Source organism: Heteronotia binoei, chromosome 7 (genome assembly GCF_032191835.1).
Source record: "Heteronotia binoei isolate CCM8104 ecotype False Entrance Well chromosome 7, APGP_CSIRO_Hbin_v1, whole genome shotgun sequence".
Classification (NCBI taxonomy): domain Eukaryota; kingdom Metazoa; phylum Chordata; class Lepidosauria; order Squamata; family Gekkonidae; genus Heteronotia; species Heteronotia binoei.
The window spans coordinates 101,822,123-101,838,489 of NC_083229.1; the positions used below are offsets into that span (position 1 = coordinate 101,822,123).

General features: G+C 41.1%; 1 protein-coding gene across 2 annotated transcripts in view; it reads left to right on the forward strand.

Annotated features, from left to right (window-relative positions):
• Positions 1-16,367, forward strand: part of ATP9B (ATPase phospholipid transporting 9B (putative)) — a 233,597-nt gene that overhangs the window by 42,775 nt on the left and 174,455 nt on the right. For both annotated transcript variants that reach the window (XM_060244097.1, XM_060244098.1), the window contains exons 3-5: positions 3,052-3,202; positions 8,044-8,157; positions 16,017-16,125. In XM_060244097.1, coding sequence (XP_060100080.1) covers positions 3,052-3,202; positions 8,044-8,157; positions 16,017-16,125 — 374 coding nt within the window. The remainder of the gene's footprint in view (positions 1-3,051; positions 3,203-8,043; positions 8,158-16,016; positions 16,126-16,367) is intronic.

Genomic DNA, 16,367 nt, shown 5'->3' on the forward strand with positions numbered 1-16,367 from the left:
TTGGATGACCCGCCTCCATCATTGGTGTTATGCAATGCCAGGTCCATTAACATGTCCTTCGAGAGTTCCTACTCGAGCAGGACATGGACCTGGCTTGCGTGACTGAGACCTGGGTTCGAGAAGGAGATATGGTGGCCCTCTCACAAACAGCTCCCTTGGGTTACTCAGTCTTTCACCAATCACGGACTAGCGGGCAGGGGGGAGGAGTGGCGTTGTTCATACGAGAGGCTTACTCCTTTAGGGTGCTCCCGGCCCCAAGGATCGAAGGTATTGAATGTGCCGGCCTGGCGTGGGAGGTTGGAGAGGGGTTGGCGATTTGGCTGGTGTACCGTTCGCCTAGAGCACCAGCCAATGCCTTACCGTCCCTGCTCGAGGCTGTAGCAGGCTGGGTGTTGGAGCACCCAAGGCTGGTGATCCTGGGTGACTTCAAAGTCCATGCTGATGACCCGGCCTCTAGTTCGGCGACGGACCTAGTGTCATCCATGGCGATGCTAGGGCTCTCTCAATTTGTTACATCTCCCACCCACCAGGCCGGGCACATGTTAGACTTGATCTTTGCGGCCGGGGTTATGGTGGACGATATAACCGTGGAAGTGGTGCCATGGTCAGACCACCTTGCCCTCAGGGCTCGTGTGGACGCTCCACACCAAACCTGCTAAGGCGACGAACATATTATGGCTCGCCGCGGAGCCAGATGGACCCAGAACAGTTCCAAATGGCTTTATGGGATCCCTGGTCCTCTGGTGATTCCCTAGATGACCTGGTTGAGACCTGGCATGGCCAGCTGTCCAGGGCCAATGATGAGATCGCACCTCGGCGCCCTCTGCGACCTTGGACTAGGCTGGCTCCATGGTATACCCCCGAGTTACGCCAGCTGAAACAAGGCCTCAGACGACTGGAGAGGCAATGGTGGCATACTCGTGACGAAGCAACTAGAACATCTTATAGGGAGTTTATGAGGTCCTATGAGATTGCGTCTGCAAATTCTCACTGTATTGCCACAGGGCAAGCCAAATGATAAGGAATTAGAGATAGGCTGTGAGGCTTTTGTAAAAGTTTTTGCAGACAAGGTCCAGATGCTCCGCCACGACTGCCCAGCCATATTGAATACAGTATGTGAACTCGAGGCCCCGTGTCTGTCTTCTGGTTTGATCCTGGATTGTTTCAACCCAATCAGCTTGGAGGAAGTTGACAGAATCTGCTGCACGCCCAACAACTTGTGATCTGGACCCATGCCCCTCCTGGCTAATTAAAGCTTGCCAGGAGGAGTTAAGATGTCCTATACGGGACATCATAAATAGATCTCTTTCAGAGGATCTTTTTCCAACATCCCTGAAAGAGGCAGTGGTCTGCCCTCTCTTGAAAAAGACTTCATCAGATCCGACCATATTGGCGCATTATCGGCCGGTTTCAAATTTGCCCTTTTTGGGCAAAGTGATAGAGAGGGCTGTGGCATTGCAGTTGCAGAGTTTTCTGGATGACGCTTCCACTTTAGATCCATTCTAGTCCGGTTTCTGCCCGGGCCATGGGGCAGAGACAGTGTTGGTCGCCCTCATGGATGATCTCCGGTGACATCTGGATCGAGGTGGTATGGCAGTGTTGCTGTTGTTAGATCTATCGGCGGCGTTCAATATGGTTGATCATCGGCTACTGACCTGCCGCCTCGCCGACGCAGGGATTGAGGGGTCAGCTTTGCAGTGGCTTTCCTCTTTCCTTGAGGGTCGGGGACAGAGGGTGGCGATCAGGGGAGAACTTCCCCAGAGACACCTACATAATTGTGGGGTGCCTCAGAGGGCTGTTCTCTTCCTGATGTTGTTTAACATTTACATTCGCCCCCTTGCCCAGATTGCCCGGAGATATGGGCTGGGTTGTCACCAGTATGCTGATGACACCCAGCTCTATCTATTGATGGACGGCTGAACTGATGATGTCCCTGAGAATCTGGACCAGGCATTGCAAGCCGTGGCAGATTGGCTCAGGCTGAGTGGGATGAAATTGAACCCAGCGAAGACAGAGGTCCTTTGCCTAGGTCATGGCGGGCTGGGGGGGGGGAACCCTGCCAACTTTTGATGGTGCACCACTGGTCCCAGTGCGCAGGGTCAGGAGCTTGAGAGTGCTACTGGAGTCTTCCCTGACAATGGAGGCCCAGATAGCAGCGACTGCTAAATCCGCCTTTTTTCATCTTAGGCGGGCGAGGCAGTTGGCTCGCTTCCTGGAACGCGGCAACCTGGCAACAGTGATCCACGCAACGGTCACCTCAAGGTTAGACTACTGTAATGCCCTCTACATGGGGCTGCCCCTGTATCGAACTCGGAAACTGCAGCTAGTGCAGAATGCAGCAGCCAGACTGTTAATGGGACTACCTCGGTGGGAACATGTACGACCTAGGCTGTGGGAACTGCACTGGCTGCCAATTGCGTACCGAGTCCGTTACAAGGTGCTGGTTATTACCTTTAAAGCCCTATATGGCCGAGGACCTGTCTACCTTAGGGACCGTCTCTCTCCATATGTTCCCCAGAGAGCACTGAGATCTAGTTCACAAAATCTTTTGAAAATCCAAGGGCCAAAGGAGGCTAAGTTAAAAACAACTAGGGAGCAGGCCTTCTCGATAATGGCACCCCAGTGGTGGAACCAGCTGCCAGAGGAGGTGCGGGCCCTGCAGGATTTTAACCAGTTCTGTAGGGCTTGTAAAACCGCCCTCTTTCAACTAGCCTTTTAAGTTGAACTTAGCAGTAACATCAAGCCATCTTTATATATACTGAGTTTGTAGCACCATTAAGATTTACTGGATTTTAGACTATTTATGTAATTTAATTAACGTATGAACAGTTTTATATTGTTATTGTTTGATTTTATTGTTGTTGTATCATGGTATGTACCATGTCCTGTGAGCCGCCCTGAGCCTGCCTCGGCGGGGAGGGCGGGGTATAAATAAAAAATTATTATTATTATTATTAAGATGACATTCCTGTTTTATTAGCGAGGTAGATGCTACACAAAAATAATAATTGATTGATTTTTTTTTCAGAAAACCCTTTTCTTGTTTTGCAGTTGCTGTGACTGGCTCATAAACATTTGCCGAAGAAAGAAAGAACTCAAAGCACGCACAGTATGGCTCGGATGTCCTGAAAAATGTGAAGAAAAGTATCCTAGAAATGCTATTAAAAATCAAAAATACAATATCTTTACATTTATACCTGGGGTAAGGCTACTAATGATTCCTTAAAGGTGGGCTTAGTTTATGTCCTTTATAAATTTTCTCTCTGTGTTACAATATTTTAAACAAAATTTCTGAATTACTTAATTTAAAAAGCATCAAATGATTGCATGTTTTAGACCCCTCTGCTTTACCAGTGTCTCTCTCTCTCTCTCTCTGCCACCTCCAGGGGCAGCTAGTCAGAAGTTAGGCAGCTAGTCAGAAGCTAAGGTCTTGGCCATTTTTGCAAGAGCTACAGTACAGGGTTGCTCTGATGTGAGCAGGAGGAACAAATATCAAATCATAGTAATTAACATACATAGTAATTGTATGTGTACTGAGGAGGGAAGATTAAATTCAACTACAGTATCCCCCCCCCCCAGTTTTTTTCCTGTAAGAAAACAAATGCAAGAAAATGTTCAACAACAAATCACAATATTTTAATAAGATTTGGAAACCTTTAAGGGTGTGTAAAATTTGTTTTTAATAACTTGACTTTGCTGAAAGCATCAGTTACAAACATGAATTTCTGTGTAAAGCTATAAAGAGAAATATTAGGGGGAATTAGAAGAGAAAATTAAGGAGCTCTTCATATGTTCGCAAAGGTGTGGCCCATACGCATGCATTACAATTTTAAATGCTTGCATGAATTCAAAGGCTGTGACCAAAATTACAAACAACCTTCATGGTGAGAACGAACCTGGTTTATTATTGGGTTTACATATTCCCTCCATCTGTCCATCATGGTTTTCTAGGCAAGAAAGAAACTGCAGTTTGATAAAGTGCCCCAGTAAGATGTTGCAACAAGCTGCAGTTTCTTTCAAGCCTGAATGTTTTCAGTCTCAGTTCCATGAAAACAAGAAAGAAATGTGACCTGAAGATAATCTAGGCTTATTTTCATAACAAACTAAGGCTTGTTCATGACATTTGAATACAGCCATATTGCATACTAGTTCTTGTGTATAAAATATGGCTTATCAATTAACTTAAAGTGCATAAAATTTCTTTTTCTCCCACTTATATGAGGAATTTTCATGAAGTTGGTTTTTAGTATGTTTTTTTTTAAAAATGTATTCCCAAAGTGGCACTGAATTGGGCTAATAGCTGCATCTGAAGAAGTGAGCAGTGACTCACAAAAGCTCATACCCTGCCACAAATTTTGTTATTATTGAAGGTGCTACTGGACTCTTGCTCTTTTCTACTGCTACAGACTAACCCATCTTGTTCTTGGACTAATTATGGAAATGGAAACAAATATTTATGTTTCTTGTATTTTGTGCCTACGGTGAAACTACTCCCCCATTTTTTTCCTGTTTTGCGTTTGAAATTATTTTGTAGAAATGTTCCTCACAGTGTGTTCACTTGAAATGCAGAAAAAATAGTTGAAAAGTTCATTCTCCAGTATAGTTAGTAGTACAGATTATAAGAGAACCCATAAATGTGGTAATTGTTTTTATATAGGAAACATTTCTATGGTGTTGGCTGTTATGTGTTTTATAGCAATATAACAAAACCTTGTATTAACTAAATCCAGTTTAAAATTATGTTCTGTCTCTTCAGATTTTGTTTTGCCTTATTATGGTTTTCAAGATGCAGGGTTCTTTTCAGTACTGACAACAATAATTTGTTATATGTTTTGTGCAAATCACAAAAAGGCACAGTTTGGTATTTTTCGTTCCTCTACTAATTTCAATCAGTTCTGTGACTTTAGCATTTCTTTGGTTAGCCAACCCTGTTAGTTTCTAATTTAATATTTGACTGAAAAGTAACTCTTGAGGGAGAGGTGTTTCAATGAGTATGGAATAAGCAGGCCATTACATACTGTGCCTTTTACTGCAGTAGTAAATTGTCTTGTTGGTTTCTTGTTGACAAGAATGCTGTGTCTTTCAAATTTTAGTTTCAGTAGGAATGCAGATTTTCTAATTGTTATACATTGGTTTTCTCTGCACTCCATTCAGCCGCCATCACCCAACATTATTCAGCTACGTGACACATACATTGATATCTCTCATAATCCTCTTTTATAAAACCTATTAAAAAGCAAGCTTATAATGCAGTTAGTTTGCTTTTGAGAATGTTAATGTACTGCAGACAAATATTTTTATTTTCATTGCATGAAACTAACATTTTCTGCATTTACACTGGAAAAAAGCTTTTCTGTAAAGGTCATTAAGTATACATTCAGTAATTGATTACTATGGTTAAATGTACAATGTGTGTTTCAGAGGTTTAGGCAAGATCATGATGCCTGCAATGATCAGTCATGACTTGTGAACATACCATAGACAAGATGCATTATTAGTCCTGGAATATTTTTTCTACAACTTTTCCTTAGGAAATTGAGTAGCTTGAAAGCATTTTGTAATTGCACAGTCGGAATCCTATTCTGACTTTAGTATGAATACAAATTACTGAGCTATTAATTGATGCTAACTGGGATTTTAAATTAATTAGTGGTAAGGCAGGAAATATTGTTACCCTGCTGAGATTAATTTATATGAGAATTTAAACACTGTAGAAGAAAATAATTATGTTTCATTGTAAATATAAACACAGTATTACTCCAGCATAGTTCTTACTATTCATATATATTCTTGTAAATCACAAATAAACGGTATACCAATTGGAATATCTTTGTATTGAAATTTCCATAATTTGTTGATTTGTCTAGAGCTTTCACTTGATTATGCTATGTTTGTATTCCAACCACTTACTGGCTTTTTGGGTAGCATTCTTTATTTTCATACTAAAAATGACTTTCAAATAAATAAGTTACAATATTTTCTTTTCTTCATTTTGAGGACAGTGGTATCATGGTAGATTGACAGATTTTACCATATTGACTCTATCAATATGTCTAATTCTCGCTATGGCTCAATCCATGGCTTCTAAGGCTGTATACCAAAAGAATAGGTATGTTCCAGATTTGGGTATATTGAACCAAAAAAATATAATTATTTTCCAGTATTCCTGAATCCCAATATCGGCATGGTATTGGAATTCAGGAACTATTCGAGAATGCCATTTTTTTCCCGGTTCCATTATACCCTATTGAGTCTGTTATAGTCAATGGTTCCCCCCCCCCCATAGGTTGTAATCAATCTATGGGTCTCTGGGGGGATGTTTTTTGAGATAGAGGCACCAAATCTGCAACATAGCTGTTGGTGCCTCTCCATAAAAAACTCACCAGGTTTCAAAAAGATTGGACCAAAGGATCTAATTCTGTGGGCCCCAGAAGAAGGTGCTTTCATCCTCCAGTGTACACACACACACAAAAAAGAACTTAAAGGGACACAGTCCCCTTTAATGACTTCTTCAAGCTGCGGTGCAACTCTGCACCATGGTGAGTGAACATCAAAGGCATTTAAAGGCACCATAGCCAATTTAAATGCCTAAGAGTTCACTCCAAAGGCATTTAACAAAATTGAGAAAAGCTCCAGATTTGCAGAGAAGCAGCACCTTTGCTTTTAAGAAATGAACACCCTCTGAGGTCATTGTGTTGGTTGCTGAACAACCAAAAATTTTTGGCAACCTTTCAAATTTTGCTTTCTGTAACGAAAAGGTGAGGTGAGGGCCCTTCCCAGTCTGTTTTGGCCTCCCAGTAAATCTTTTCCTCTCCCTTTTGCCCCAGAAGGTGGACTTATCAGGCTAAGCTTGGCAGCCATCAATGAACAACTTGCTACTATGCAATTTGTGCAACTTACCTATGTGCAGTGATGTCTCCTGGCCAAATTGATGTCATATAATTTGCTTGGGCTGAGCAGCTACCTCTGTACGAATTGCTTGATAACTAGCCCAGACTTCTCCCAGGGTAAGGGAAGGAGAGAAAGCTGAGAGCCTGAGTGGTGTAGTGGTTAGAGTACCCCACTAGGGTCTGGGAGACCAGGTTCAAATCCACACTATGCCATGGAAGCTTTCTTGATTACCTTGGGCCAGTCACTCTCAGCCTAATCTAATTCACAGGGTTGTTGAGAGGAAGAGAGAAAAATGGTGTGAACTGTTTTGGATCCCCATTGGAGAAAAAGGAAGGGTATAAATTAAGTAAATTAAAGCTGAAGATTGGGGGGGGGGGCAGATAAGAGAAAGTTTCATTGGTGAGTGGGAAGGAGAAAGTAGCAGGGAAAAGGGAGGGGATATGGGGGCTGCAAGAAGGAGAGAAAAATGAAACAGAGTAGAAAAGGTGATATGGGGAGAAATGAAGTGACTCCTCAATGAAGTGAGTTCCTGTCTTTTAGTTTAATAATTGCAGAGTAACCATCTTGTTCCATTTTATGTATATATATTAATAGCCTCTTATAACAAAATGTGTTATGTTTTAAAATAATATCTTTTAAATGTGTTTATTACTGCCATGATAAATTCCTTGGACAATTATTGTCTATACAATCACCTGTTAAAAAATCCTTATTATTTAGAGCCAGTATGCTGTGACAGCTAAGAATATGAACTGCCCATCAGAAATCTGTTGTTCTGCTACTGTTGCTCACTATCCATTCCCCATTTGTAACATAGCAGTGGGCAAGAATTATCTTTATAAAGTGTATGTCAAATATTTGAACACTCAAACATAACAGAAAAGTGGGTTGTGGATGAATTCTAGAAAGAGATTTTTGATTGGGATGTTTTACATTAAAATAGGGCTAGCTGTTTACTAGTATCGTTAAATGTTTAGGTTACTGTGGTTTTTTGTGTGTGTTTTTAGACTTGGAACATGTTCAAAGAAGCGAAGCCACCATAATTTCAGAAAGTGAAGCCATAATTCTGCTATGATATAATTTGGTTGGAGTTGCCTGTTACCTAAAAATGTTTTTGAAAACATCATTTTTTTCCCCCTCTTTTTGCTTTAGGTTTTATATGAACAGTTCAAGTTTTTCTTGAATCTTTATTTTCTCGTTGTCTCCTGCTCACAGTTTGTACCAGCGCTGAAAATAGGCTACCTCTACACCTATTGGGCTCCTCTGGTAAACAAAATGCTATAAAACTACTTTTAAACTTTGTTTTGTTCTGAAAATAAAGTATATGGACTTATGTGAATGTCACAATGGGCTCCATGCAGATAAAACATTTCTGATCCCATAGTGATTAAGAGATCAGGAGCAGCTTCTCAGATCTGTATGCAAATTCTCCTTCTCACACTCAAGTATTATGTCTTCTCTTTTTAGCACTAACTGTCGATAGTGCTATGACTGACTTGTTAACTTGACACTAGATTTTGAAGCCAAGCAAGTTTCAAACTCTACATTAAACTATAAATACTCAAATCAGTATAGATATAACACTAAATATAGTAATAAAATTGAAAGACAATAAAGTGTATGAGATTGAGGGAGAAGCAGAAGGAAAGTAGCATGTGTATCTGAGGGGCTCATGTTACCCAGATCAAAGGTTTGCTCAATTTGTTAATTTTACTATTCTGTCATTGGATCTTAAATTTGTACCATTTTGCATTCTAAACCACTGCCTACCAGCTATATGTAGCTCTACTCACTGTACCTGATTCCTAATCTGATGAAGTGTGCTTAGAGCACACGAAAGCTTACATTCAGAATAAAACTTCGTTGGTCTTAAAGATGCAACTTGACTCCTACTTTGTTCTACTGCTTCAGACCAACACGGCTGCCCACTTGGATCGACCATTAATTATGATCAACAAATCAGAATCTGTGACTTCTATAGTGAGCTCAGTGAGGGAAATATGGTTATGATTCTAAATTGACTAGTAGAAATAGGAATATGAATTCAGAATGCAATTAATCAAAATCTGATCTAAATACAATCTGATAACTTTGGATAAGTAACTGATCTCATTGAAATTACCTACAATTTCCTGAGCCAGATTTGGCTGGTTTTCTGGTGGCATTGTGATATCTGCAGCTGTACTCTTTTTTCAAAGTTTCCATGCTTTATGATAGTTAGGGATGAAGCTGGGTCTGTGAGAGGAGAGAGTGAATGGCTCAATAGATATCTTCTTGACAGGCCCACCGTGCAACCAAAATGTTTAGCCCATGTTCATGCCTTGTAATGCCCCTGACTGGGGAAATGCTAGCCACAGAAATGCCAGTTGTATTGCTGGCTCATTCACTTGGGGAGGAGGTGTATTCTCTGTCAACAGTTATGCTCCTTGATTGAGCCATTCTTGCTGTCTAGTGTTAGCTCAGTGACAGAAGCAAGCAAACAATGTCTTGCATCTGCTGGTAAAAGGCGAGGGGGGACAAATAGAAGTAGAGGTTTTGACAGGTCCAGTACACATCCCTTAAGTTTGTTGCCTGGCACCTGCAGGTGAAATAATAAAAAACTTGGAGTGTATATTTTGTAGGAGGAGAAAGCCTCTGTGCTGCTAGAGAGCAGCCACCGGTTAGTGCTGATGCACTACATTCTCTGCTCTTTTCATGATAGGCAACTGGCCTTCTTTACAGAATGGAATATAACTAAGATACCTGATTCCATATCTGAGATCTTGGTATATGAAGATGGCTTAGTGGGAGGGACCCAGTTATACCCGAGTCTACCTGCTGAAATAGAAAGTGGGGTTGGGTGTATCTTGTTTTTAAAATGGAGCATGCAGACAAAGGATGGTAAAGCCTAACTCCCCTTCCATTTGTTTTCGGCTACTTGGATTCTGGGACGTAAGAGATGTTGTGTACAGGCTAGAAGAAAAGTGCTGAAATCAATCAATCTAGTAGTGTTAAAATGGGTGTGCAGGGTTAATGCCTATTGCCATTTCTGTTTAAAATGAGCCCCCTCCTACTATCATCAGGATCCCAGCTGTGGGAAGAGAGAGAGGAGTAACTCTACCATGCTGCCATGTGCTTGCTCTGCAAGGGAGAATTTTAATGGCCCATAAAATGAAGACCCTTTCCCCAGTCTGTCAGCAATTTGGGAAGGAGAATCTAGCTGGAAGGTGGGAAAACTTGTGGCTGGAAATAGGTCGCTTCTCTTCTTCCATTCTCATTTCATTTGAATTTAAATACCAAAACTGACCACTTGCTATTACAAAAATAATCTGAACTAATTTATTAACAGAATAGACTAATCCTGAACCTCAGTATACTGTGTTTGTGCACATCCCTAGCAAAGATTTGTATTTATTTGTGTATGGGAATATTATATTGAAACATTTCAGGACACCTCTGAAATAGAAAAATAGAATGTGGTGCATTAAAGGTGAGATAGCCAGTTATGCAGTCAGCTTTGTTACGTGGTCTGAAAGCACTGTGTATTTTCTGTTTAACAGGAAAACATTGGTAAGTGTTAAGAGATTAGTAATTTGCTTACCTTGCTTTTTGTATACCACTGCTGTTGATGGAAGGCTGCCCTTTTTGCTTGATGAGAGCAAAACAGAATCTAACTACAATTAATGGTGCTTGTTGAAGTGATCTTCTTCAGAAAAATCACTCACAAATAATGATGTTTCCCATATGCACAAATCAGGCTTGGGAAAGTAACAGGAAATAGCATGGTTTCCAAGGCTTCACCAACTGATTGCTTGGTTGCAAAGCATGTAAGTTTGGTTCAGAAGGCATACTGAGAGTTATTACATAGGGTTTTTTTTAATTATCATATACTCTGTTTGAGTGCCATGGACTTTTTTTGTGACAAAATAAAATAAGCAATCCTAGAGCAGGGATGGTCAGTTTCAGTAAAGAGCAACCACTATATCTGGACAGTAAGTATATTTGTTGACACCCCACCGTAGTCACAAATGTTCTGGATTCATTGTAAAGAGGACTACATTTAGTTGCAAGGGTGGACTGTTATGAAGCACACGTGCTTGAGAATACCCAGGACATGACTTTTAAACATGCTCAGAATTAAATTTAAGGATGTCAGCCAGAAATTTTGCCACAGCCTCACTAACCACCCCCTCAGTATCACTCAATAAATAATAACAGGGTGGCAGAATGGACAAATCTGGAGAAAAAGAAAGCTTGCCAAATAAATCTTTACGGAGGTTATGGTAAAAAGAACAATCAAGCAATATATGCTGGATTGAGTCAGGGGTATTCGCTCCACAGGAGCAAAGTCTGTCGGCTAAAGGGACTCGCTGATATCTCCCTTGTAAAACTTTGGAGGGAAACGCGTTTAGTCTGGCCAACATAAATGCCCTGCGATGACTTGGAGTGGTTAGGTCTGATAGATAATTGGGCAATTTGCCACAAAAAGCATAAAGACCTAAGGAAGCTGGAGAGCAAGTATAAGGGAGAGTTGGCCGTAATTTCGTTTCCTCCAATTCCCACAGTCTCAGTTTAATACATCTGAAGATATATGACTCTTCAGAGGTAGAAAAATCATCTACCTCTAACCCCAATTGATTGAGTTTAGACAGAAGCACTGCTGTCCAGGACGAAATATATGGGTCTCTTTTCATACAATCAAGAAGGCTGTTGGGATCTGTTCTAAAATGAATTTTGAGCCAGAATTTAAACACTGCAATCCAGGCTTTTGTCTCCACCAAAGACTGACCCACTTCAGAGCAGAGAGCAAAGTAGGACACACATTTTGGCAAACCAAGAATTTGTCTAAAGAATGAGGCTTGAATGCCCTCCACTTTCCTGGTAAAAGCTGAGATCCATATAGGGATACCATAGAGGATTTGGGCAAGCGTTTTGGCTTTGAATACTTTAATAGCTGCTGGAACTAATTGGTTGCCCCTTGCAAAGAAAAACTGTTTAATTTGAGCAGCTGAACACTTAGCCAAGTTGATGGTGTTGTTACGATGTGAAACCCAGCTTAACTTGTGGTTAAAAGTGATCCCCAAGTATTTAAAATTTTTTGTTTGCTCGATTGTTGAATTGCCAATAAACCATCTCTGTGGGCCCCAGCAATTTGAAAAGACAACTACTTTAGATTTGGTATAATTGATAGTAAGTGAATTACAATTACAGTAGTCATAAAAGGCGTTCAAATACCTTTGCAGGCCCACTCTTGTACAAGAGAGGATGGTAGTGTCATCGGCATAAAGTAATAAGGGGACCGCTCGGCCTGCAAGTTTAGGCGGATGACCATTGATAGGGGTCAAAAATTGTGCCAGGTCAGTTAAAAATAAATTAAAAAGATGTGGGGCCAGCACACAACCTTGTTTTACCCCCTTTAACACTGGGATTTTACTAGTCAAGTCACCGCTAGAAGAAAATTTCACTTGGCAAAAGGTATTAGAATGAAGTTTCCTCAAGAGAAACAGCAAACGAGGGTCCATTCCCAGGTAACCAAGCTTGATCCATAGTTGGGCTCTATCTATTGAATCAAAAGCACCCTTCAAATCGATGAAGGCAGCATATAATTTTTTTGACCCGGTATGCATATATTTTTCAGCAAGGAAGGCCAGAGTGCAGCAGTGATCCATAGCAGATTTGCCTTTGGAGAAGCCAATCTGTTCAGGACCTATGATGTTGCCTAGGCGCATCCAGTCAGTTAATCGGAGTTCTAAATGTTTTGCATACAATTTGCCCACTATAGATAATAAACTAATGGGGCGGAAGTTTTCTGGTAACTCCAACCCCCCCTTTTTGTATATTGGGATAATTATAGAGTCAAGCCAAGAGTCAGGGATGGAGCCATACAGATCGATAAAAGAGAACAATTTTGCAAGGGGCAAGAGCCACCAATCGGCAAACTTTGTGAATACCTCAGCGGGAAGGCCATCAGGGCCAGGTGCTTTACCCGCTTTTAAATCCTTCAATAACTCACTGATTTCCTCTAGAGTTACTGGAGGCCAGACCGGCATATCAGTAACTGAGGGGTTTGCTAAGATAGGAGGGGATACACATGGGGCAGCAAAAATGTTAGAGAAGTAATCAACCCATGTTTGCTCAGAGATATTTGGGTCAGTAACAGAATTGTTTTTTAGATTACCTGAAATGATTCTCCAGAAGGCCTTATTATCGTTAGATTTTATCGAGTGGTAAAGTTGGTCCCATTTATTCTGAAAGAAAGCTTTCTTTTTGGATGTAGTAAGCTCCAGGTAGGCTGTCTTGTAAGCAATGTAGGCCTTAATTTTTGATTGGTCTTTGGAGTGACAAGCCTCTTTAAAATGAGCTCTCAGTTCTTGTTTCCAAGCTAAACAATCTGTATCGAACCAGCTGGAGAAACTAGACCTAGACAAGATCACCGGTTTAGCTTTGGCACTACAATAATCAATTAATAATGAAAATCCTGAAAGGATTGAATCATCTGAATTGGAATTTATGATTGAATCCCTTAATCTGCATAGCGCTTCAGAGCCAAAGAGGGAAGAAAACTCCCTTTCTAGGGCCGGGGACCACTTGATTTTTTTTAGAACATTCTCAGGGGCCTTCATGGATTGGGAAGGTGATACCATATTAACCTCCAGATCCAATCGTAGGGATAGAGTTAGGGGCAGGTGGTCACTTTCTGTGCGCGGATCGATGTAAAAGTTATCGATAGATGACAGAAGGTTGGGTGAGCCCACACAAAAATCTATCACATTTTGATTTTATCTCCAATGTTTAAATTTTTATATTCTGTGTATTTTTATCTGAATCTATTATGCCATTAAAGGTTTGGTATGTATGTACATGACTTTTAAAAATTCAAAACAGTGGGAAACTGTGAGTAAACCTTTTGTAACATTTTGCTTAAAATTTGGTAGGGTTGCTAGAGTCCAATTACATTGCTTCTGAGTCTGGATCTAGCATATAATCCACAATTTGGCCGTCCTTGATCTTGAATATCTGCAGCTGAAAAATTTTCAATATATTGATTTGGAAGGTAGGGTCATTGATTTCAATGAGTTTGTGGTATCCCTGCAATCTTGTCTAAAAGTTAAGTAGCCTATCTTGTGGACAAAATAAAGACTTATTAGTATAGTTAACTGTTCTGTCTTCTGCTATTTCTCAGCCTTTGTTGTCTTTCTCATTTTAGCACCGTGGTGATGTTGGATTGCACTCAAGGTCAAGCAGTGAGCAGCTCATGAAAAGAGCGGGGGGTTCTTCCCATAGCAGATTCCCCATGCTACACAACACACAGTTCTCATTGATCTGCTAGGAGCTCATAGGAGTCAATTTTGAGGGTGCATAGCTGGCTACACTGGAAACGAGGAGACAGAAAATACCTGTTCAACATGCATAATTTTGAGGATAGGCTCTAGCTAGGGCTGCCAACCTGAGGCTGATAACTGGTTAGGAGAATTTGGGAGGTTGGGACCTACCTGTCTGATGTCCCCTGGCATTGTATTGACCATTCTTAACAAAGATTGATTGACTTCTGCTTGATGCTGGAAGTGATGTCAGCATGTAGGGATGATGCTCTAGCATGTGCCTGAAACTTGGCCTAATGAATTGACAGCACTTTTGATTTGTGCCAATTAATCTTCTGTCTTTTGTGCAGTCCTACATTGGGGACTGTGCATTCACAGGCCTGCTGCAGAAAAAAAAATAGCTCAAAAAGCCTGTAAGAGCACAACTTAGATGTGAACCTCATTGTTTTACTTACAGACAACACACTTATTTAAGAAAGTCCGCATCTTTTTGTATGTCATTTGGATCCTCATAAACACAACGTCTCTTCTCAGACTTTATATAGGTGGATTGGTTCCACTGTTTAACTATGTCACCAGTAAGCTGGAGTGCCTTGTCCCTTTCAAGTACAAGCTTATTTCACTGTAGTTCAGGCTAGCAGGTTTTCTTATGGTGTACTGTTGGTGGGCATCGTAGAGTTTCTGTGTGGTCTTCTGTGGTATAAGTCAAGGAAGGAATCAGCAGTGGAAAAGGTTGTGTTGCATTATTTGTTTGCCTGAGAATCTCATTTCTACTTCCCTGGTGAACAGCTTATTACACTTGAAGTATGGGACTGCACAGAAGACCAAAGATGAAAACTAAATTGCAGATATCTGTAACTGCTGTTCATTGAGTGTCTTCTGTGTAGGCACACATTGCCTCTCTCCTGAGCTGCTATGAGCTCTTTCAAGCTATTATTATTTGGAACTTTGGCGTCTCAGAACTGAGGGAAAGGGATACTCCTCCCTCACAGTGCACAGCAGTTTGGCTGGAAAATTCCACCTTGCATGCTGTGAGGGAGGAGTCACCTTCCGGACTTTTTGAGCTTGAAATTTTTTCTCTGTGACCTGCCTGAGTGCATGCAGTCCCCAGTGCATACCTTAACAGAAGACACTTGATGAACAACATAAGAACATAAAAGAAGCCATGTTTGATCAGGCCAGTGGTCCATCTAATCCAACACTCTGTCACACAGTGGCCAAAAAAAACAGGTGCATCAGGAGGTCTCTCACTGTTGCCCTTCCAAGCACCAAGAATACAGAGCATCACTTTCCCCAGACAGAGAGTTCCATCTATAATAGTCATGTATAATAGCCACTGATGGATCTCTGCTTCATACAGTGACATACAACAGTGACAAGTGCAAACCCCTGTTAAATGATGTCATAATGCAGGGGGAAACGCACCAGTTCCCCTCCATTCTCCCTACCTTCCCTAGCAAGAAGTAGCAGAGGCTTCAGGTTGGAAGTCTCCTGCCAAAGTGGGAAAGCTGAGTGGCCTACTTCCAACCCATGTGAATAGATCTGAGATTCATCCTGATGGGATGTTAGTGATTTTAAATTTCATGCAATTATTTCAATGATATCTTTTGGGAATATTTATAAGAACTCTTATTGATCATGTTTTGATCAACTGCTATGGAATAATCATAACCTTGGGAGGAAAGAAAGAAAATTGAAAACCACCTGAAATTGTTCTCCTGAAATGAAATATATGCACATGCTTTTTCCTCTACTGTCAAGTCATCTGTATATTGTAATAGAAATCTTTTCCATTTTGGGAAATGTTTGTTATTTTTTTAACAGGGATTTGTTTTGGCTGTCACAGTGGTACGGGAGGCAGTTGATGAATTTCGTCGTTACCAGCGAGACAAGGAAATGAACTCGCAGTTCTATAGCAAGCTCACAATACGAGGTTGGCAATCTTTTTTTCCCCTATGAATCATGTGTAAGCATTCATGCCTCTAGCCTGTGCTAATTGCAAACTCTTTGAACCAGGGCTGCGATCCACCATGCTGAACGCAGCCCAACAGCCATGTATTGTGGTTTGCTAGATGCTTGACAACCTCCCTGTTTTTGAAGTCCCAGGCAAGCAGCAAAATGAAATGGTTTAGCAAGCTCCTGGTGGGTCCACATAATACATGGTTAGTATACTGC